Source organism: Geotrypetes seraphini, chromosome 1 (assembly GCF_902459505.1).
Source record: "Geotrypetes seraphini chromosome 1, aGeoSer1.1, whole genome shotgun sequence".
NCBI classification, from domain to species: domain Eukaryota; kingdom Metazoa; phylum Chordata; class Amphibia; order Gymnophiona; family Dermophiidae; genus Geotrypetes; species Geotrypetes seraphini.
In genome coordinates this window covers 77,129,898-77,154,126 of record NC_047084.1, presented here as the reverse complement: position 1 = coordinate 77,154,126, position 24,229 = coordinate 77,129,898, and the positions used below count along the sequence as shown (strand labels likewise).

General features: G+C 42.5%; 1 protein-coding gene across 13 annotated transcripts in view; it reads left to right on the top strand.

Moving 5' to 3' along the window:
• Nucleotides 1-24,229, top strand: part of NEDD4L (NEDD4 like E3 ubiquitin protein ligase) — a 656,466-nt gene that overhangs the window by 495,752 nt on the left and 136,485 nt on the right. For 9 of the 13 annotated variants that reach the window (XM_033933707.1, XM_033933724.1, XM_033933698.1 and 6 more), the window contains 2 exons: nt 2,871-2,930; nt 4,684-4,755. In XM_033933707.1, the coding sequence (XP_033789598.1) occupies nt 2,871-2,930; nt 4,684-4,755 (132 nt within the window). The remainder of the gene's footprint in view (nt 1-2,870; nt 2,931-4,683; nt 4,756-24,229) is intronic. The other 4 variants (XM_033933688.1, XM_033933678.1, XM_033933658.1 and 1 more) reach the window with 1 other exon arrangement.

Below are 24,229 nucleotides of genomic sequence, written 5' to 3'. Positions count from 1 at the left end.
AACTTATAGAGATCTAAGTCATGGCGGGGAAGCAGAAATCTTGCTATAAGCACCATATGAATTACAAGTTTCCGAGGACCAGAAAAAAGCACTTGGAGGGCCAGGTTCTGGCCCCTGAGTCATAGTTTCGGCAAGCCTGTTATAAGTAATCTCCAGATCTTTCCAAAGTTCACACCTGACAAAAGTTTCTGGTTGCTCATGGAGCAAATCCTTTGCAAGAAGCGAAACAATCGTTTAAGCCTAGCATAAGCCTACATGGTTCATTTACCTGCAGCTGTAACTATGTAATATATTTTCTTCACAAGAAGTGCTATGTGGTAATAATTTCTGTGGGGAAGACAAAAAAAAAACCGCACACACTATTGCAGATGAAACAGACCCTTGAAACAGCTATGTCTGCTAATTTAGAAACAGAGAAACATGATGGCAGATAAAGGCCAAATGGCCCATCTGGTCTGCCCATCCGCAGTAACCATTATCTTTTTTTCTCTCTCAGAGATCCCATGTGCCTATCCCAGGCTATAGGAATGTCCCACAAAGGAAACACACACACGCAGTTTTAAAGTCGGGAGGAGGCGTTAGCAAGGGCTAGCTCCAAGTCCCTTTTTATTATGCTTTAAGCTAATGACATCATAGTAGCTCCCTCGTTTACACATCTCATGATTGGTGGGTACAAAGGTACATGGTTTTACATTGGTGGATACAAAGATAGGTACATGCTTTTACCTCGTGATCACCTTCCCTTTACCTTGTGCTTTTTACTCGTGATCATCCTCCAACTCAGCACTTAGACAAGGACCTGATTAACACGTGGACAGAGCCTGAGTCTTTGCACATATGCAATGCCTGTCAGCTGATATCCTTACCAAATAAGGACAGCTCAAATAAGATAAGCATGTGACAGTCCAAAGGTTATAATGCATGCTCCTTAGCCTTAAGCTGTAGGCAAAGTCTGATTGTTGCCCATATAAGGGATAAGGATAAACCTGTGTCAGGTTAATATGTGATAAAGGTCTTGTGACAAGATGCTAGCATTTTCCTTTACTTAGAATGGCTGTATGGCAAGAAGGGAGAGGGAATGGGAATAATTCATAATTCTTTCACAGGAGCACATAATTCTTTCACAGGGGCAGTGAAATCAGTGTGTCGATCTCGCCCTGTTTCAGAATGGCGTCCCTACACCAGGCCCTCTTGAGTTCAGATACAGTCTGTCTCCACCACCTCTTCCAGGAGACTGTTCCATGCATCTACCATCCTTTCTGTAAAAAAGTATTTCCTCAGATTACTCCAGAGCCTATCACCTCTTACCTTCACCCTATGCCCTCTCATTGCAGAGTTTCCTTTCAAATGAAAGAGACTCGACTCATGCACATTTACATTATGTAGCTATTGAAACATCTCTATCATATCTCCCCTCTCCCGCTTTTTCTCAAGACTTATTGGTTTTGAAAGGAATAATTAAAATCACACTGGTAGAGGTGAATTGCTTGTTTACTCTTTCCAAAAATACTAGGACTAGGGGGCATGCAATGAAGTTACTAAGTAGTAGGTTTAAAACAGTGGTCTCAAACATGCGGCCCGGGGGCCACATGCGGCCCGCCAGGTACTATTTTGAGGCCCTCGGTTTGTTTATCATAATCACAAAAGTAAAATAAAACAGTTTCTTGATCATATGTCTCTTTAGCTATAAATTACAATATTATTATTAAGACTTAGCCAAAAAGAAAGATTTATAAACTATAAAGAGTTTAACCTTATGCAAAATTGTCATTTCTTTAATAAGACATTAACTATTTTTTCTGAGGCCCTCCAAGTACCTACAAAACCAAATGTGGCCCTGCAAAGGGTTTGAGTTTGAGACCACTGGTTTAAAACAACCCAAAGAAAATATTTCTTCACTCAGTGTAGTTAAACTCTGGAATTCATTAACAGAGAATGTACTGAAAGCAATTAGTTTAGCAGGGTTTACAAAAGGTTTGGATAATTTCCTAAAACAAAAGTCCATAAGCCATTATTAAGATGGACTTAGGGAAATCCACTGCTTATTCCTAGGATAAGCAGCATAAAATCTGTTTTATTCTTTTGGTATCTTTCCAGGTATTTGTAACCTGGGTTACCCACTGTTAGAAACAGGATACTGGGCTTGATGGACCTTCGGTCTGTCCCAGTATAGCAACTTTGTTCTAAGAAAGGAAAATCTGGAAACATGACTATATAAATCTATTGGATAAAAAAAATGAGACTAAAGACAAGATTTATGATACTGTGGAAGTTTCTGAATTTTGCACAACATTGAACGTTGCTGGCTGAAAAGTTATTTCAACACAAATATACAGTTCCCACCCTCCTCCCTTACCCCCCCCCCCCCCCCACACACACACACTGAAGTCACTGATGTGGGTAGAAGGTTATATGTAATAATGTTGGGGAGGGGGAAGTTGTTGTTCTAATAAAAAGATAAAGGCAGCTGCTTTGTGGGTACTACTGTGGGTGCTTGTGTGGGTAGGGAACGAGGTAGCACGCATCATAAAACAGCTGTTTGATCTGCTCTTCCACGTCATATCTTCAGACTTTCAGCTGTATGGGTGCAGGAGATTGCAAAGGCAGATTGGGCACCTAGCTAATACTGCAGATATTCAAGCTCCCACGGAACTGGCAACTATATCAACTAATTACAAACTCTATAGTGTGCTAATTGTAGAGTAACTGCCTTTAAATTTGATTTAACAGTGTTCTTCTTTCAGCATTAATGTGTTCACTGGCAGATGTAACAGATTGGTGCTGATCCTCTTGTTATTTATATAGCATGAATGAATCTGTGTCACTGTAATAAATGAATCAAAAGATAATGTCACTTATCATTTTAACAGCCATATGTCCCAGATACAAGAGCTCGTTCCTCAACTGTTACAGGTGGTGAAGAGCCCACGGTAATAAAATTTCTCTCACATTATATGCAAACAGGTGAAAGGCTGGTAAAAATAATTGGGTGTTTTGTATAGATGCCTTCTCATGGAGTTGTATGTTAGTGCATGTATTTTTATTTAAAATGGTGTGTTTAAATGCCAAATAGAGAGAGCCTGATTAAGCATGGTTTGGGGCAGCTGTGCCACGAGAAGTGCATTGTGTAGGCGAGTCAGCCGGCACCTCTCCTGACAGGCATCTCTCCTGTTCTCTGCACCTCCCCACCAGTGTAGTAGTTTCAGGGTTAACAAGCTCATGGCCCCATCTGGAGGGCCTCCGTGCATGCGCGGACGTTGACTTGATGTCACCCATGTATATGATGTCATTGCGTCAATGTTCACGCACTTTCGGGTGCCTTCCAGCCAGGGCACTGGGTTTAGTGTGCTTTATCTTCTGTTTAGCTACAGTACTGCTTCATGAACAGTCTTATAAAGATCATTTAAGGTCTTTAACACGTAACATTTTTTATTTGGTTTTTTTTTATGGTCCTATTCTTGGCCCTTTGTGAACATAGAACAGAAATATTTGTATAGCAATTCTGCTTTATCCTCATCATCCACATTAGGTAGTTCCCTGTCTCTGTAGAGCTCACTATTTAATCCAGGGCACCCAGGTTCTTATTCTCCTAAATGCTAAACTGTACCACAAAGGGGCACTGAGTAAGTAAGGAGTTGTCCATATCCCTTGTGTGGTATAGGAATATTTATTTCATAGTTGGGACTCATAAGAATACCAGTCTATGAATTGTAGACCATGTCCTACAAACAAGCTTTGAATTGATGATGTTGCAATTTTGTGCTGAAGGACCCATCCTTTCCAGGTCTGATCTGTATGCTTTGCTTCTGACTAGGAAAGGCTTTAATTTAGAAAGGAACAAGTTGCCGGATGCACTTGATTTTTAGATTGATCTGTGCCCGTACTTGAATGTTGGTAACGTGTTTGAAAAACTTAAGAAGCTGGTTGGGCATTTTGTATAGATTAGAACAATCCAAAATAAGGAACTGAAATTGTTTCTTTGCCATCTTTAACTTTGTCGTCATTATCTATACAATATTTTGTTATACTTTGAACTCCTGAGGTCAACTGGCATTTGGAGATATCTAGACTAAACTATTAGATTATACATTATTTGGCAATGAAGCCGCCTTTTCAACCTCTTACTCGTATGCATTTGATGGTTGAATAATCAACTCCTCTGCAGTGAATATTCTTGTTTTGAATTTGATAATGTTAGTAATAGCTGCTTTGTTGTTTGTTTGTTTTTTTAACCTATTATGTCCTTGCCTCAGTGAAAGAAATAAAAAAAAAGATAAGAAGCATAAGCTTCTACAGAGGCAACACCCATTTCATGATATAGTTTAGGGGTGTCCAACCTGCGGCCCCGTGAAGTATTTTGTGCGGCCCCGGTTGAGGGCGATGCAGTGTTTTTCCTCTGCTTACCGTCTGCTGGCTCCCTCCTTTGTCTTGCTGCAATGTTTGTGTGGCCCCAGAAAATTTTGGGGGAGCCAATGCGGCCCAGGGAAGCCAAAAGGTTGGACACCCCTGATTTATAGTTGGTACAATAATGATCCTCATAAATATCTTAAAATATGTTCAACTCTAATTTGTGATAATGACTGCTCATCAGTAAAATAAGGAGATGATGTTCTGGTGGAAGTGCAAGCCAAACATTTGAGAGATAACTTTTGGATTGTTTTTTTTGTTTTGTTTTTTTAACAGAGAGAGCCACCTTCGAGATTAAGATCCTGCAGTGTAACAGATGGTGTTGCTGAGCACTCTCATTTATCACTGGTAAACTAACTTTGTTGGTTTGAATATTGTATTTTTCTTTTAGTTCATGTTTTAAGAATCACTTTTTCCTGTGGCACTTCCTTCAGTTGCTATTGGGAATCACCAGGCACAAGTTGAGGTTAGAGATGGATTTTGAACTTGAATACAGTATTCCCCCGCAAATTCGCAAATCACGGACTCACTCATTCGCGGTCTGCTCCATAGAAACATAGAAGATGACAGCAGAAAAGGGCCATAGCCCATCAAGTCTTCCCACTCTAAAGACCCATCCCCCTTGATTTTACCCCTCTAGAGATCCCACATGTGTATCCCCTTTCCTTTTAAAATCTGGCACGCTGCGGGCCTCAATCACCTGAAGTGGAAGTTCATTCCAATGATCAACCACCCTTTCGGTGAAGAAAAATTTCCTGGTGTCGCCATGAAATTTCCCACACCTGATTTTCAGTGGGTGCCCTCTTGTGGCTGAGGGACCTTTAAGAAAGAAGATATCATCTTCCACCTCGATGCGGCCCGTGATATATTTAAACGTTTCAATCATGTCTCCTTGTCAAAGCAGCTCCTGATTGGTGTAGCCTAACTTTACTACAGGAAGAGGCGATCAGAGCAGACTGCAAATGATTTTCTTCACCTGCCGGCGCTCCAGCTGCCCTCTCCTGCCTCCCCTGCCTTTTTGACAGGCGAAAAACCGTATTCGCGGTTTTTCAAAATTCACGGGGGTTCCTCAAGCGGAACCCCCGTGAATTTCGAGGGAGTACTGTACTCACCTTTCCAAACTGAAGCTCAAGGCAAGTTACTTGTAGGCAAGGTTTCTGAACCCATTTCTCAGGGAAACCCAAGCCAGTCGAGTTTTCAGGATATTCTCATTGAATATGCATAAGATACAACGGAGGCAATGCATGCAAACGTAAGTGTATCTTAGGAATATTCATTATGGATATCTTGAAAGTTTCCAGGTTTATTTGACATTTGATACACCGCAATGGAAAAACATCTATGCAGTTTACAAATAATTCTAATAAAAACTAAAATAAGATTTTTTTTAAAAAAGATACAACTACAATATTAACAGTAAAGAAAATGAAATGAAATAAAAGATTAAAAGCTGATTAAAAACCAGACTCACTTGGGATTCCCCCAAGGTCTGGGATCAGAAACCCTGGTCTAAGGCCCTAATCTACTAGCCACTAGTCTCTAGGCCCTTTTGCTTCTCCGAGTTTAACGCCAGACGAAATCTTATACTGTAGTATATAAATCATTACAGGAACTGAAAGGGAAGTGCTGACTGACTTTTTCTTGAATCATGTTTCTTGCCCTTCCAAAAGCTGCTTGTTTAGTAATATTTTTCCTTAAGTGTTTTTAATAAAAATGTAGAAATCATCAAATATAATACCTTTATTAAAATATTAATTATCTTGGAAGAATACTTCTGATAGCCCCCGATCAGCTGCCCGGAGCTGAGAAATCATAAAGGGGTCCTTTTACTAAGGTGAGCTAGCTGTTTTAGCACGCGCTAAATGCTAACGCATCCATTATATCCTATGGACACGTTAGCATTTAGCGCGCCTTAATAAAAGGACCCCAAAATCAGTAATACTTGGCTTTTCCTAGCTATGCCCTAATGTTTTTTTTTACCTGCCTGTCAAGAGTTGGTTCTGGTTTTTCTACCTTGGGAGTGGGAAGAGGATTAAATCAGTCATGTTGAAGAGTTACACGAAGGACTCTAAAGAGCCAAACTTGGTTCCCAAGCATCTGTCTGAATGCTTCTTTCGATGTTGTATACTAGGATCAACTCTAAACAAACACAGTGAAAAGCATAAATACATTTGTTTTTCATTTTTAAAAATGTATTTATGAAATTCAAATTTTACATTCAAGCAATATACTTGATGATATGCAGTTAATATAAAGAATTTGCGGGAGCCAGTCAGGAAGCCGCCCAGCGCCGAGCAGCTGCGCCAAAGCACACTCTTGCTCGGTGCCGCTCAGCGGCTGAAGAAACCAGAACTCGCAGCAGCCACTGACCGGGTGAGCAGTTGGGCAGGAGCGCGGAAAGTTCGCTCCTGCCCGCTACACCTCTGGACCACCAGGTTATCGGCAGAGGAAGTACAATGGACAGGGCAGGGGTGGAGGGGGAAGACAGGATGCAGAGCCTGGCAGCGGCCTGCAATAAGTCTGGGAGGGGGCGCTGGCCCGAATATAAACCGGAACCCCCAATGGCCCAAAATCCCGGTTTATATTTGAGTATATACAGTAATTGTTTGGGTTTAAAAGCATGGAATATTTTGTGACAGGAAAAAGGCCTAATAACGAATTTTTCTCCTTTTTTGTTCTCTTTACTTCTGTTAACAAGCCACCACTCCTGCTACTTTGTAGGGCATCGGCAACAGAAATTTAATGCAGAATCCTTGAGTCTCATTTTTTTTTTTTTTTTTCTTTTTTAGGTTTATATTAACTGCATATTGTCAGATTTAATGCTCTGACTGGGTGCATGCATCCATTCACCACTTGTATGCTTGAGTGTCCAGAATACGAACACTTTCGTAGGTGTACAGTTATGTGTGTAAATTGCAGCAAATCAGTCGAGCAGTGTTCTTGTAAGAGTGCACAAGTGACACAGTAGTGTAAATGCAAGGGAGCGTTCACAGGGGGAACAGGAGAGGCATTGGTTAGATAAGAGCCCTTAATAAATGTGTGTTCAGTTATGATTATTACAAAGTTATAGGGACTCCTTAAAGCAGTAGCAAAGATATCCAAATGTCTCTTGGCTTTGCTAATCCTCTATTCATAGTCCCTCTTTTTAGCTCAAATATGGTTTGGAATTAAGTGAGCAACATTTTTTAAAATGCTATGTGCAATCTTATATCCCGCCAAATCCCTGCAAATCGGCATTCTAGGTGGGTTACAAGCAGCATATTGCTACATAGGATTATATTTAGAATCATACATGCTACATAGGCATGTAATGTAAGTTGAGGCGCTTAGTCCCATTTTAAAATAGTGCTTCTCTGTGTTTGGTGTGTAGCATCATGGCACATACAGAGGGTGCTGATAGAGATTTATAGGAGAAGTTTCACGAAGTCATTGGTATATAAGTTGTTAGTGCAAGACTGGTTTCTAAAGCCAAGTTTATGCTGACTGTTTGGCTAATACTAAACAAAATTGCTAAGACATGAGCTGAGGGCAGTTCTTCTTGGCTCTTGATGTAAAGATTGAAAAGCTGCGCATTGCTGGAAGAATTAATGCCACAGAACCAGCATCTGCCAGGGGTGTAGAACTGTAAGAATATTAGCCAAGTCTGCAGGATAAAGCCGCCTGTTAAAATAAATATATGGAAAGTGATATGTAATATATATTATTCAATAATGTTTATTAACATGGCTTACATTATTCCCTCCTTTACATACTTTTCTAGAAAGTAGTTGAAAGTGCTGAGATGTTTGCCACAGTTTTGCATTTGTGAGACATATTTTGGTATTAAGGTGGTTTAATTCATACATATGTTACAATGATTTTAATTCATCATTTCAGCTTGATAAAATTTTGGTTTTTTAAGTTCGGAATAATTTCTACCTAACTAGGGGGTCCTTTTACTAAGGCGAATTAGCCGATTTAGACTCTAATGGGCGCGCTAATATTTAGCGTGCCTTAGTGAAAGGATCCCTAGTAACGGTATTGTTCCTGACCAAAAAAAGACATTCTTCCCTGTTCTGCCACAGCCTATAAGCGGTGCAATTTACAGTTAATGGTGCGTTTAGAAATTCCAGGTTCAGGCTGTAAAACAGGTGTGGTGGTGTACCATTAGGCAGGTACTTTTCAGCTTTCTCTGTCTCCTTGGTGGAATGTTTTGTTTTAACATGAATTATTAAAATAATCAAATGTTGTAGTGGACATAAAAACTGAGGGTCAGATATTCAAAGGATTTATGCTCCTAACTTTGAGAGTTATGCTCATAAATTGGCCTTTTTGAAAATTCACTAGGTCTTAGTGCATACATATTTACTCAAAATTACCAGTGCTGTTGTCAGCAGCTGCCTTAAAAACGTCCGCTGATCGCGCATCAGTCCTGCAACAGCATCAGGTACAGAATCGCGTCTCTAGCAAAGGTAGGCATCAGAAATGTAAACCAGGGTTTTCCTGGCCTACATTTCCAGCGCCTAACTACGATGTGAATCATGCCTTCATAGGTGCTTTAGGCTACTTCTGCTGTTAGCCACGCCTACAGTGGCATTAGGCGGCCTAAAGCGCTTACTGAGTGCTGATTTTTTAGGTATCGGTGACAACAGGGGCAGACTAGGGTCAGGGAAAAGAAGTAAGGAGCTTAACACTAGGCTCATAAATGTAGGCAAATGACAGTTGAATGACAGTTGAAAAGTTGTTCTCTTGAGATTGGCTGAAAATAGAACATGTAATTAGGAGTGACGAAAGACGCCTTGAAAGAAGCTTCGGGGAAGGATCTCTTTACGATTCTTTGAAAAAGTTGAAATCCCTAACGGTGGCTTGAAATTTGGACAGTGCTAATAAGTATTAACCACTCTGGTCCTGATGAAACTCTCTCACTGTAAATGAGAGCGAAAAGGAGATCTTCCATCGTTGTGTTCAGAGGGCTGGGTGAAGAACGTACACCCGAGCTAAGTATTACATGGTTACTTTATAAAGTTGAAATAAGGATAAAAAATGGACTTAAGAAGATGAATTATAAATGAATGGTATATAAAAAAACGGTACAAAAAAAGAAAATGGTACAAAAATAAAATTTCCATATATATTAAATTGAATAATAAAAGACTTAAGGACCGATGATAGCTTGCAAAATAGTTATGAGCCAAGACTAGTTCTACCAGCTAATAACTGCGGGCACTTGAGATCCAAAGTCACTAATTCAATTTAATTCAAATTAAGTATATGGGTTTTTGGGTCTAGCATCAGCCTATCTCTTGGAAGAGAGTAGTGTGTTTCACAAGTCTTTTGAAGTGACGTTGTTGGTTGTTGTTTGTTTGTTTTTTTTAACACATGACTTAAAACAGAATGAGATAACCAAAATAAATGAAATGAATGGTTATCCACTAGGAAGGCAAAAATTAACATGACAACACTACTAAAATTTTTTAAAAAAATGTAGTGATGAGATGGATTTCCAAAACAAATATTAAGTTGCCATTTGTTTGATATTAGAATATGCTAATTTCTCCTGAAAGGAATAATGACCTCAAGCAGCAATCATGATCTTTCAGTGAAAGGGCATGCAGTACTTTGCAGGTCACTGTGCCCTGGACACACACACACACACATGCAAACATGACTTGCTGAGTCCTCAAAATTCCTAACTCAGTAAAGCAATATCTCACTTTGTGTCTTTCAGATTTCACAGTTTCCAAATTTAATAATTTCTTGATATACCGTCTATCACAGATATCATACAAAACAGTAAAAAAAAACACCCCAACTTTAAAAAGTACTCTAAAAAATTGTGGGGAATTCAAAGACATATTTGACTGACATAAATCCATGAGGAGAAAAGGGAGAGAGAGGCAAAGTTACAATAAATGTACATTTGAAAAAGGGTAAGCACAACTGGTTAGGGTAAATTTTCTGTTCCTAGGAGATAAGTAAGTTATATTGGAATAAAAATGTTTTAGTTTAGATTTGAATATCGCCAGGGAGGATTCTTGTCTGAGGTCGAAGGGCATTGCGTTCCATAGACTTGGGGCCATAATGGAGAAGATTGATTTGCGGATTGTATCATAGACAGTGGCGTACCAAGGGGGGGAGCAGTCCGCCCTAGGTGCACGCCTTACGGGGCTGCACAGCCAGCCAGGTCCGGGTCGTCCAGTGCCGGTCTGCAGAAAATTTTCTGCCGGTCCGCACAAGGCCGGCAAGATCAGATTGAGGCCATCGGCAGTGTCTGGGCTGCAACAGCGATGAGCGGCATTGGTGGCCCTCCCCCTGCGATGCAATTCATGATTGGCAACGGGCCTCCTTCTCCCCCCGACATCAACAGAACTTCAGATCGGCAACCGCAGTGCTCAGCCCAAAGCTTCCCTCTGACTCAGCTTCCTGTTTCCACCCAGGCAGTTCAGTCGGAGGGAAGCTTTGAACTGAGCACCGCATTGCCGATCTGAAGTTCTGTTGATGCTGGGGGGAAAAGGAGGCCCGTTGCCTCTGCAAGGCAGAGCCAGAGAGGATCGGATACAGAGGGCAAACGACTGGCTGCGAGGATGGTGCAAGGAGATGAACTTTGGGTTTCTGCACCATGGAGAAGCTTTGCAAGGGCTACAGGGCTACAGGGACACGACGGGCTACACCTGACCAGAAGAGGGAAGAATGTCCTTGGACATCGTCTAGCCCGCATACTCCACAGGGCTTTAAACTAGGTAAGTCGGGGGAGGGTACATGCACAAACAACATACCAGGCGAACTAAATTGCCAAAACTTTTTTGAGGCTAAGGTAAGTAGTCACCGAAATTCTGGGTCAGGGGCAAGTACACACACTTTCGAGTCGGGGGGTGGTTCACATCATATTTATGGGTCACATTGTAATTCCGGGTCTAGGGGAAGTACACATTGTAATTCTGGGTATATGGGGAGTGCACATTGTAGTTCTGGGTCTATGGAGAGCACAAATAACACAAATAATGCTAAAGGTGTTCAAGTAGCTCAAGCAGGAATATCCCCATTAAGACGTAACAAAAACACAACATGGAGGGCTATGTACGTCAACGCACACAGTTTAGGAAACAAAATCCTGGAATTGGAAACAGAAATAAGGAATGCCGACCTAGATGTGGTCGCGATAACTGAGACCTGGCTCACAGACTCCCACGGGTGGGACATGGTCATACCGGGTTACAACTTGCTTCGTCGGGACAGGGAGGGCAGAATGGGAGGAGGTGTAGCACTATACACTAAAGATGACATTAAGGTCACAAGAATCTCAGATGTCCAGTACACTGGGGAATCCCTTTGGGTTAATTTGGCCAGAGGGAAGGACAAATGCTTGTATCTTGGCGTAATCTATAGACCCCCAAGACAACAGGATGACCTGGATATGGAAATAATCGGAGATATAGAAAATATCACCTTGCGTGGGGACACAGTATTGCTAGGAGACTTCAACATGCCTGATGTGGATTGGGATACACTCACCTCTGCTTCCGGCAGCAGCAGAAGGCTCTTAAACTCTATGAAAGGAGCTGGTCTCAAGCAACTGGTATTAGTCCCAACAAGGGATCAGGCAATACTGGACCTATTACTTACCAATGGAGAAAGTGTCTCAGAGGTCTCGGTGGGCGAGACATTGGCCTCCAGTGACCACAACATGGTATGGTTCGATCTTAGGAAAGGTTTTACTAAATCTACCACACTGACCAGGGTCCTCAAATTCAAGGGCACAAACTTCCAAGACATGGGTTCCTTTGTTCACCAGGCGCTACAAAGCCAAGCAGAAACCAATAGCGTGGAAGGAATGTGGTCGTCTCTGAAAGCCACCATACAGGAAGCGACAAACCGCTATGTTAAATCAGTAAGTAAGGAGGATCAACAAGCCGCAGTGGTTTACTGAGGAGATCTCGGACCTCATCAAGGAGAAAAAAAAAGCATTCATCTCTTACAAACAATCGGGGAAACAGGACTCTAGAGCAGACTACCTGACCAAGTCAAAAGCCGTCAAAACAGCAGTCAGGGAGGCTAAATTCCACATGGAAGAGTCTCTAGCAAAGAACATCCAGAAGGGAGATAAATTCTTCTTCAGGTATATCAGTGACAGAAATAAAAACTCAGGCGGGATAGTACGTCTCAGGAATCCACTAGGAGACTATGTGGAAAAGGATTCGGAAAAAGCCCAACTATTAAATGAATACTTCTGCTCAGTATTCACCCGAGAAGCGCCGGGGCTTGGCCCTCAGCTACAGACAAGGGTTGGCTCAGTTGACCCGTTTAGAAACTTTGAGTTTACGCCCAGCAGTGTCTATGATGAGCTGTCAAGGCTTAAGGTTAACAAAGCAATGGGGCCTGACAACTTACACCCCAGGGTGCTTAGGGAGCTGAGTGATGTCTTGGCAGAGCCACTGTCCGAGCTCTTCAACCTCTCCCTTAGTACAGGCACCATCCCGTTAGACTGGAGGACGGCTAACGTCATTCCACTCCACAAGAAAGGCTCAAAGCTGGAGACAGCAAACTACAGACCAGTGAGTCTAACATCGATAGTGAGCAAACTAATGGAAACCCTAATCAAACGCCAATTGGATAAGATCCTGGATGAGGAGAATCTACGGGATCCCCGTCAACATGGATTTACTAAGGGGAGATCATGCCAATCCAACCTGATCAGCTTCTTCGACAGGGTGATGGGGAAGCTGGATATTGGGGAGTCCCTGGACATCGTGTACCTGGACTTTAGCAAAGCATTCGATAGCGTACCACACCGCAGGTTGCTGAGCAAGATGAGTTCTATAGGATTAGGTGACACATTGACGAAATGGGTTGGGAACTGGCTCGGAGGTAGGCTTCAAAGGGTAGTGGTAAACGGCACCCCCTCCGAAATGACAGAGGTGATCAGTGGAGTGCCACAGGGCTCAGTCTTGGGCCCGATCCTATTCAACATCTTTATAAGGGACCTGGCAGAAGGGCTTCGAGGTAAGATAACATTATTCGCCGATGACGCCAAACTAAGTAATGTAGTGGGCAAATGCACAACGGACGAAGATTCAATGCTCGACAACATGATGCATGACCTACTCCTACTGGAGCGCTGGTCTAGGACCTGGCAACTCAACTTCAATGCCAAAAAATGCAAAGTTATGCACCTGGGCAGCCAAAATCCATGCAAGTCCTATACCCTTAATGGCGAGATCCTAGCAAAAACGGTAGCAGAACGAGACTTGGGATATCTTCTTTTTCAGGGGCCCCACGACAACAAGAGGGCATCCATGGAAAATCAGGGACGGGAAACTACGAGGTGACACCAGGAAATTCTTTTTCACTGAAAGGGTGGTTGATCATTGGAATAGTCTTCCACTACAGGTGATTGAGGCCAGCAGCGTGCCTGATTTTAAGGCCAAATGGGATAGACACATGGGATCTATTCACAGGGCAAAGGTAGGGGAGGGACATTAGAGTGGACAGACTGGATGGGCCGTGGCCCTTATCTGCCGTCTATTTTCTATGTTGCCGATCTTGAGTGTCATTGTAGGGGCGTTGCCGATCTTGTTGCCAAAATTGGATAGAAAGGTGAGAGGAAGGGAGATGGATGGGCCTGTGGTGGATGGAGAGATTGAGAGAATGGGGCAGATGATGCAAGTGGAGGGAAAGAGAGAGAAGGGGCAGATGATGGAAGTGGGGAGAAGGGGCAGATGATGGAAGTGGGGAAGAGAGAGAAGGGGCAGATGATGGAAGTGGGGGGAAAGAGAGAAGAGGGCAGATGATGAAAGTGGGGGGAAAGAGAGAAGAGGGCAGATGATGGAAGTGGGGAGAAGGGAGAGCAAATGCTGGATGGAAGTGGAGAAAGAGAACACATAATGGATGGAAGAAGGGATAAAGAAAAAGGACATGCTGGATGTGGGAAGAAGACAGTTAGTGAGATAGTGGAGGGGTGAAAGAAAGGGGTGGCATGCTGTGGGTAGACACAGTGAAAAGAGGGAAACTGAGGACTACATAGTAAGAAAGAATTTAATTTAGACGGAGGCAGAAAATAAAGAAGGAAGACCAGAGAAGGAAAGGGAAGAGACAGAGAGAGAGAGATGCCAGAGAATGGGGAAGGAGACAGAGATATCGGATCTGAGCAGAGGAAATGAGAAGAGAGAGATGCTAGACCACGAGGGAACAGAGGGAAGATGATGGATGCCAGACCAAAGTGGGAAGGGGGGTCTAGAGGAGAGATGGCAGGGGGAGACAGACAGTTTCTGGAAGGGGCAGATAGTGGATGGAATGGGCAGATACTGGATTGAAGAGACAGGGCAGACGCTGGAAGGAAAAGAGTGAAAAGATGATAGAAGCAGAAACCAGAGACAACAAAAGGTAGAAAAAAAATCATTTTATTTATATTTTGTCATTAGAATATATCAGATTTGAAATATATATCCTGCTAGAGACATAACTGGGAACTGCAAAGCCCAGGCAGTGCTTCTTTAGCTTCCAGCTGGCTTAGGGGGCACTCCCCTCTGACCAGGGGGCACTCCCCTAATACAATTCCTGTTATGTTTGACTGCAGTATTCTGTTAGCATGATATTTCTGTGTAGCATTCTGTAATAATTTGGCTTCTTCAGTTTTCTTGATAGTAGAGGGGATATATGTGAAGGGGAGGGGAGACAGGGAAGTTTTGTTGGTCCTTGCTATGTATATTTATATTTATAAAATGACAATTGTATAGAATATTGTTTCTTTTTATCTAATATGATAAAACGCTAGCCGCGCATGCGCACTCCCATCTGCGTGTTCCGTTTTCCGTGCGCTATAGGGCACCGCAGGTAGGAGTGCGCATGCACGCAAAGCTCTCTCTCTCTCTCCCCCACCCCCGAGGCGGATGTAGGCCGGGTCAACCCCCTCCGACGTAACTTACTTCTTCCGGAGCAAAGCCTGCAGACGAGTCATCGCGGGACCTTCCAGCATGCGGCTGTCAACTTTGCTCCAGAGCTAGTACGTTGGAGTGGGATGGACTGGCAGCTGGCAGCTACAGTCATCATGGGAAAGGAGCAGGACTGCTGGAAGGAAAGAGTGGTGCAGGGAGAGAAAGGGGGCAGGGTGGTATGGAAGGGTGGTTCTGATGAAATTGATGTACAGGGAAAGGGGTGAGAGACATAAGGGGGAAGGATACTGGATGGAATTGGATTGGAGGGAAAGAAAGGGGGCAGATGCTGATTGAAGAGGGGTGGATGGAGAGAGGGCAGACGCTGGATGGTAGTGTGGCGGGTAGAGGTGGAGCCTATGCTGGATGGCAGTGCGGATGGGAGAGATAAGGGAGCAAATGCAGGAAGGAAATGGGAGGAGAGAAAGAGGGGAGCAGACGATGGAAGTGGACAAAGAGAGGAGAAGGTACTAGATGGAAGGGTTAGAGAAAGAGGGCACATGATGGAAGGAGGGGATAAATAAAAAGAGGGCACATGATGGGGGAAAAGGATTGAGTTATGGAAATGCTAGAAGGGGTGAGGGAAAGAGGTGGCGAGCTGTAGGTAGACAGTAAAAAATAAAATTGATCAGAGGGTATTAAGAACGTAATCTAGATGGATGCAGAAAATAAATTGAAAAGGAAAAAAGGGATTGCAGGAGAGGTGTGGGAGAGGGAAGGAGAGGAGATAGATGCCAAACCAATGGGGGTGAAAGGAGAGATGGAAGGGGGAGGCATACAGTTTCTGGAAGGGGCATAGAAGGAAAGAAGATGCCATATAGGAGCAGAGAGATGGTAGACAGTGGTTGGAAGGAAGAGAGTAACTAGAAGATGAGGAAAGCAGAAACCAGAGAAGACAAAGGTAGAACAAAAATTTTCTATTTATTTATTGCTTTAGGAGACATGTCTCACTGTTTCTGCGGTGTTGCATTGTATGCAGAGGCCAGCTTCTTGCTGGTTCAATTTAACCTTTGCCTATGTATTTCTATTTTATCCCCCCTTTTACAAAACTGTGGAGCGTTTTTATGCGCCAGCCGTGGTAGTAGCAGCTCTGATGCTCAGAATTCTATGAGCGTCAGAGCTGTTACCACTGTTGCTAAAATCCACACTACAGTTTTGTAAAAAGGGGAGGGGTTAGTTTGTGATGACATATTCCATAGTAGGCGAAGGTGTTTTCTATGTTTGAAAGACATGGTTTTCTGTTAGGATTGACGGTGTAGGATTGATCTGTACTAGTCTAGCTTGTTTAGTTTTACAATGGGTGTATTGATGTTGTACTGCTCACTGCAGTATGTAAGATGCTGCCTTTTCCTAGGTACTCATGTGTGACATGTGGATTGCTACTAAAAATCATGTTTTTTGTACAGATGGGGGGGTGTCAAAAAAATGATGGGCCCTGGGTGTCAAATATGCTAGGTACGCCACTGATCACAGATTTCACGAATTGGGGGGATTACTAATAAGTTCTGAGAGTTTGATCTTAGTGTTCTTGAGGAGGAGTAAGAAGTAATAAGTTTATCGATGAAACTACCTGCTCTTTACTCATTATGAGGTATGTAAACTTAAAAATGCAAACCATTCAACAGACAGTTCCAGAATAAAGTTACCAAGCCAACTGTATACCCTAGAGGAAAGGAGGGACGGGGAGATATGATTCAGATGTTCAAATACTTGAAGGGAATTGAAGGGTAGAACAAAATCTTTTCCAAAGAAAGGAAAATGGTAAAACCAGAGGACATAATTTGAGGTTGAGGAGTGGTAAATTCAAGATAAATGTTAGGAAATTCTACTTTACGGAGAAGGTGGTGAATGCCTGGAATGCGCTCACGAGAGAGGTGATGGAGTTCAAAGAAGCGTGGGATGAACACAGAGGATCTAGAATCAGAAAATAATATTAAATATTGAACTAAGGCCAGTACTGGGCAGACTTGCACGATCTGTGTCTGTCTGTGTATATGGCCGTTTGGGAGAGGATGGGCTGGGGAGGGCTTCAATGGCTGGGAGGGTGTAGATGGGCTGGAGTTGGTTTTGACAGAGGTTTCGGCAGTTGGAATCCAAGCACAGTACCGGGTAGAGCTTTGGATTCTTGCCCAGAAATAGCTAAGAAGATAAAAATTTTAAAAAAATTAAATTGAATCAGGTTGGGAAGACTGGATAGACCATTCGGGTCTTTATCTACCATCATCTACTATGTTACTATGTAGAATAGTTTGGTCAAAAACCCTGTGCTGTTGACTGCATATATTTCAATGAAGACCTGACTTGAGCTACATTCAGAAATGCTTTGTATGGATGACTTGTTAAGTTTTAAATATTCTTGATTACCATCCTCTTCTTGGTCATCAGTGGTTACCTGTTTGGATTTTACCTCCTTATTCTGATTTAATACTGTTTCTTCCTGTGATACTAATACAACACAGTCAATTTTGCACTCAATCAATCAAACCACAGGGTTTGAATCCTTGTTTAAGTATATTTAATTGTAACATTAATTATTATTTAACAGCCTAGTGCCCCAGCTAGGAGACCTCGTTCTTCAACTGTCACAGGTGGTGAAGAACCCACAGTAATATTCTCTCATGCACTATTCAGGAGAAAAAATGTGGGTGGTCTAAAAATGTTAGTGGTTTTCTCCTTCTTAGGTGCATCCTGATTGCTTTGGTTAAAATGATCCTGTTGAAATAAGTCTGCACTAAATTTTGACTGCCATTTTTCTTACTCCTGCTTCTTTGAGCTTTTAGCTGAATGTGGCTGTGGCGTTGTGAGCCTTCATTTGTAACTCCCTCGGGTTTTCATTATTTTTAACCTTTCTCACCTCCTCAGCTAGGAATCAAAGAGCATAGCTTTCTCTAGTATGTTCCCCCAAATCCTGGCCACTATGTGTCAGTGATGTGCAATGATTTGAACCCCCCTCTTCCTGTGGATTGTGAACATTGCTTCCAGAATATCCAGAGTCTTGGTAGAGAATCAAAGCACTGGCCTGTCATCAGATATTGATGTCGGATAACATCCTTTAATTCAGTGTCTCTCAAACTTTCTCGAGCAGGGGCACACTAAAGGTAGTGGCCACGGCTCGAGGCACCCAGAAGTGCACAGATGTCACTGTGATGACATCACACTCATGTATGACATCATCACGTTGACATCCACACATGCACAGAGGCCCTCCAGACAAGCCCTGAAATGTCAGGGCATGCCATCAGGGAAGTCTAACAGATATCAACTGAGTACCCCCAACCACAGACCTCCTTTACTAATTGTAATGCAATTTTTTCCATTCATTTTTCATATACACACAATATACACAGCAGATATAAATTCTCAAAACTGATATATTTCAATTGAAAATAAAATCATTTTCCCTACCTTTGTTGTCTGGTGACTTTATTTTTCTGTGCTTTTAACTACGTTTCTAGGGCCTTGTTATCAATTGACTGTTTTTCTCTCCTTCACTTTCTGCCTTGCATCCATCTATGGCATTAAATTAACATTCAGTTTTTCAATTTGTCTGCTTTCTTCTCAAAATCTACTTTTCTATGTCTTCCCTTTCCTTCCTATCTCTCTCTCCTTCCCTCCCTATTTTCATGGTCTGACATCTCTCTCCTTCTCCCCCCTAATGGTCTGACTTCTCTCTCCTTCCTTCCCCCACCCCCCCCTTCCCAGTCTGGCATCTCTCTCCTCTCCTTCCCATAATCTGGCATCTATCTCTTCTACCTTTTTCCCTGAAAAGAAGACCTATCTCGAAAATAAGCACTTGCATGATTTTTAAAGATGCTGTTAAATATAAGCCCTATCCCAAAAATAAGCGGTCAACCTCCAAAGCGCCCCCCCCTGAATGTCCCCGACACTTCCTGACTCCATCTCTGCCTGATTCGCTGACAAAATCGGACTCAGCGATTCAGCAACCCCCACCACGCGTTATGTTATGTTAACCCCCACCTTGTGAGACCTGACATACCTCTGCTCTGAGGCCTCCTAAAGCAGTGGTGGTGGCAGCGCTTTGAATGGGCTGCTTCACTGCCTTCCCGCTGGGGCTTTCCCTCTGCCGCATCACTGAGCACTGCCACCGCTGCTATTTTTGGAGGCCTCAGAGTGGAGGTATGTCAGTCTCACAATGAGAGGGTCAGTGGGGTTCTGATGCACAGGGGATGGGAGAGGAAGAATAGAAAGATGCTGCACAAGGGGATGGGTGAGAGGGAAGGAAAGATGCTGCACATGGGGGGGGGGGATAAAGTAAAGAGGTCCCTCCAAAATAAGCCCTAATGCATTTTTTGGACCCAAAATTAATATGACACTATCTTGTTTTCGGGGAACCACGGTACTATTTCTGATATTATTTCTATAGCACTACCAGACTCCCCTCCTTCCCTTCCATGCCCTGGTCTGATATCTCTCCCTTCCTTTAGTCATCTCTCCTCTCACTCCCCCCCCCCCCCCCCGTGTAAAACATTTCTCTTTCCCTTCTTCCTTTCTGGCCCCCTTTCCACATTTTTTTTCTCTCTTCCTCCTGCATGCTTCTCTCTGGTCCTCCTTCCCTAACCAACATCTCTCTCTCTCTCCCTCCATGAGTCCAACTTTTCACTCTCTGCTCTCTCCCTCTTGCCCCTGAGTGTGACATTTCTCCTTTCTGTCCTCCCCATCCATCTCACCCTCTCCATGAGTCTAACCCTTTCTGCCTCCTCCACAACTTTCTCTCTCTCTCCTTGTCTCTTCCCTCGAGTGACATCCTTCCTTCCTACTCCCCAACCCATGTTCTCTCCCCATGCACCATTTCTCCCTTTCCTCCACCCCATATCCATTTATCCCTCTCTCATCAATCTTACTCCTCCTGTAACAATTTTTCTTCCTTCCCTTCCTCCAACCTCACACACAGCTAATATGCTCTCTCCCCATCCACCATCTCACCCTCGCCTCCAGAATGTAGCATCTTTCCTTTCCCTCCCTTTCTGCCAGGTGCAGAAGCACCTCTTCTCCCTTCCCTTTCCCTGTCCAGCAGTACCTCTTCTCCCATCATCCTCACCCTTCCCCCTGTCCAGCAGTACCCCTTATCCCTTCCCTTTCCCTTCTCCCCTGCCAAGCAATACTTCTGTCTTGCAGCAGCTCAGTGTGCATTTAACTTGGCCACAGAGCTGCCGCAAGAATTAATTTAGACGCAGTTTCATCAACATCCTCAGGGCCTTTGCTAGGCCAGCCCATTACAATGATGCGATTTCCAAAGAGGAAGTTGCATCATTGAAATGGGCCAGCCTAGTTAAGGCCCCGAGGCTGTTGATGAAAACCGCATCTAAATTAATCCTCGCGGTAGCTCTGTGGCTAAGTTAAAAGCACACTGAGCTACCGCTGCTGTTCCGTGGGTGCAGAGAAGACGCAGAAGGCAGGAATCCAGGAAAATATGCAGCGAGAGGCAAGTCAGCTGGCTTCTCTTCCTCCTCTGTGAGCCGCGGCACACTTGGAATCTCAGGAGGCACACTAGTGGTCCGCGGCACACAGTTTGCGATACATTGCTTTAATTGTTAGGCCCTAAAAATTATTTCAGTAAACCTGCAGCAGACATTTCAGTGCAGAAATAAGTCCTCTGAAAAACTATTTGCACTCTGAATTTCTTTTTAATAGATACAGTGCCTTGCAAAAGTCTTCACACTCTTATTTGATTTTCATATCATACTATCTGGAAAATACAGTTCAAAATTCATTAAAGAAGAATTTGTTCTATACAATAGAATCTATGCTGTCAACTTGAAAGGACAATTATATATTATTAAAGTAATTAAGCATAAAACACAAAAGATTGCTTAAGTCTTCCCACCTTATGTCAAAGCAAACCCAAAATTGCATTAACAAGGCCCATAATAAGTTAAATATAGCCCACCTAGTTCAGTTTTATGAAATATATTTGCAGCATAGATCTAAACATTATGCATGTGGAGTTGCCAAAAGGACAGCATGAGAAATTTATTCAAAGAGACAGATTGAAGGAAGGCTATAAACGAATTTCAGTTGGGTTTGAATAGTCTCATGGGGCACTGTCATGCCCATCATTTTAAAGCAGAAACATTTTAGCACCTGTAAGACACTGCCTTCATTGGGCTGTTCCTCCAAAGATAGTAACTGTGGGTTAAGGAAACGGATTGAGGGCACTGTGAGAATTGTGAGCTCCACAAGAAGGGGGGAATCTGTATTATAAGATAAAAAGGGTGAATTTATTTGACTGTTCTGTGGCATTGATATAGGATGACTGTATTTTAAATTATGCCAATAAAAATTTGAACAAAAAGTACAAATCTGTCTGGCTGAGATTGGGGAAAACGTTTAGCATTCAGCAATTTCAAGATTACTCAAAAAGCATGACCTATTTGGGTGGCTCAAGGAGAAAGCCATTAGTATGTAAAGCCTATATGAAGTGTCACATAAAGTTTACAAAGAAGCACTTAAGGAACCTTGTACAAAGGTGGCAGAGCATGAGAGCAGTGGGGCAGGGAAGATTCTGAAGGTTGAGGCAAAGATGGATGTTGCAAATTTTAGACTGATTCTAGGGGAAAGTGCGTTCCAGTTTGCCATAGAGCTGGGAATGGAAGATAAAAGATAAATCTTTCAGAAGAATAAATGACCTTAAGACAAAGTAAATGGTTCAGAAAGTAAATGTTCTTGAGTGGCTTAGTCAAAGCTCAGGGGTGAATCTAATAGAAAATCAATATAAGACTTGAAGACTGCAATCCATAGATGATCCTTGGTCAGCATGAAAGAGCTTGTGTTATTGCAGTGATCTTCACTGCAAGGCCCATGAACCAGCCAGCTACAAGCCTCCAGTGTTCTTCACAGCAAGATGATAAATTGGTCCAAATCAAAGTTTGTTCTGATTGATTTTAATGTAGGATGTTGTCTTCCTTCCTGAAAAAAATAATTACTTTCTTATACTATTCAGAACATTGCATCAGATACTTGATTTTTTTTTTTTCTCTTTCTCTTAAAGGCTGAGCACTTGATGTATGGATCTCAAGTCTATCATCCATATACCAAAATTAGACCTTTACTACACAGCCTTTTCGTGAATAATATAATAAAATTAAGAGTGAAAAACACATCATATTTTCACTGAAATGTATATAAATCTGGGGCAGGCTTGGTTGATCAAGTAGCAGTGCTGTGGGTGGGGTTTTCAGCAATTGCTCAGCATTGACATCTAGTGGCCAGACTCGTGATTCATATTAACCAGGCTCCAGAAGAAGTCACAGTTTGTGGCCACTGGACAAGGATTCTCTGATGTGATGACCCAGCTGAGTTGGAAAGAGAATATAGCAATAGAGGAAAATCTCCAAGTTATTTTAAATGAATACTCATGACACTGTATAGCAGGGGGTCTCCAAAGTCCCTCCTTGAGGTCCGAATCCAGTCGGGTTTTTAGGATTTCCCCAATGAATATGCATGAGATCTATGTGCATGCACTGCTTTCAATGCATATACATTGGGGAAATCCTGAAAACCCAACTGGATTCGGCCCTCAAGGAGGGACTTTGGAGACCCCTGCTGTAGAGTGTAGACCTAATAGAAAAGTTCTGATTGAGCTGGAGAGCAAGTAGACACTACTGAGGCAAAAAAAAAAAATTTCTGATTCATACATACAGGGGTAATTCTTTAAGGAGGACACCAACGTTAAGTTGAGCAGAATACACATAAATGACCAGAATACTACTACTTATAATTTTATAGCACTACTAGACATAGGCAGCGCTGTACATCAAAACAGAGAAGATATATGCTTGCACAAGTGTGTAATTGTGAGTATTCTTACTATTTGTTATATGAAATGGCTGCCTACATGTGATGGCATGTAGTTTGAAGGTGAGCATAGAGAATGGTGGAGACTGGAGTAGCTCTGTGAGGGGTGCACATTTACATGCATAAATAATAAAAACTGTATACACATTCTTTTGTGAATTAGATGCAATAATTTACACCAGCTCTATGGCCGTTGTTAATCACACTTTAATGTTAGGCAATATTACGCTGCTATCCAATAAAGAGAAGTAGGCCTTTACTTTTCTTTATAGAATAGTCTTCAAATAGTCTCATTTTAGGAGCCTAAATGTAGGCCCTTCTTTATAGAATTACCCTTAGTGTATCCATAACTTGCAATCATATTTCTCGACAAACTTTCTGCATTGGCTTTGGCCCTAGTCATGTCTCGCTGTTCTTGTCTTGGTATTCCCCCTACTCCCCATTTGCATTGATCTTATTCCTAGCACTCAAAATGAAAAATTATGAGTGACGATAAAATTATTTTTCACATATTTGTAAAAAATGATATACACATTGGGGTTAAATCTTTACCTCTCATTAATTTAAAATATCTTATTTTTCCCCTTGCTTGTTTCTACTGCTGACTGAATTAAGACATGTATTTTGAAAAACTTTAAGCTCTGAATGAATTTCTTTAGCAGCTTCTTATTTAAGAACATAAGAATTACCGCTGCTGGGTCAGACCAGTGGTCCATCGTGCCCAGCAGTCCACTCCCACGGCGGCCCGTAGGTCTAGCCTTACCTGCGTACTTTCTGGTTCAGCAGGAACTTGTCTAACTTTGTCTTAAATCCCTGGAGGGTGTTTTCCCCTATAACAGCCTCCGGAAGAGCGTTCCAGTTTTCCACCACTCTCTGGGTGAAGAACCACTTCCTTATATTTGTACGGAGTCTATCCCCTTTTTATTATTACCGACAAAATAACATGTATTTTTTGGACTTCTTTCGCAGAATATTCTTTTTCCTATAGAGATTAACTTGCTCTTCTTAGTGTTGTGTGACATGGCTTAGCCATATTTCTTGCTTAACTGATGTGACAGACACTTTATTTAATGTGTTACCTATGAAGATCAAATTCCATG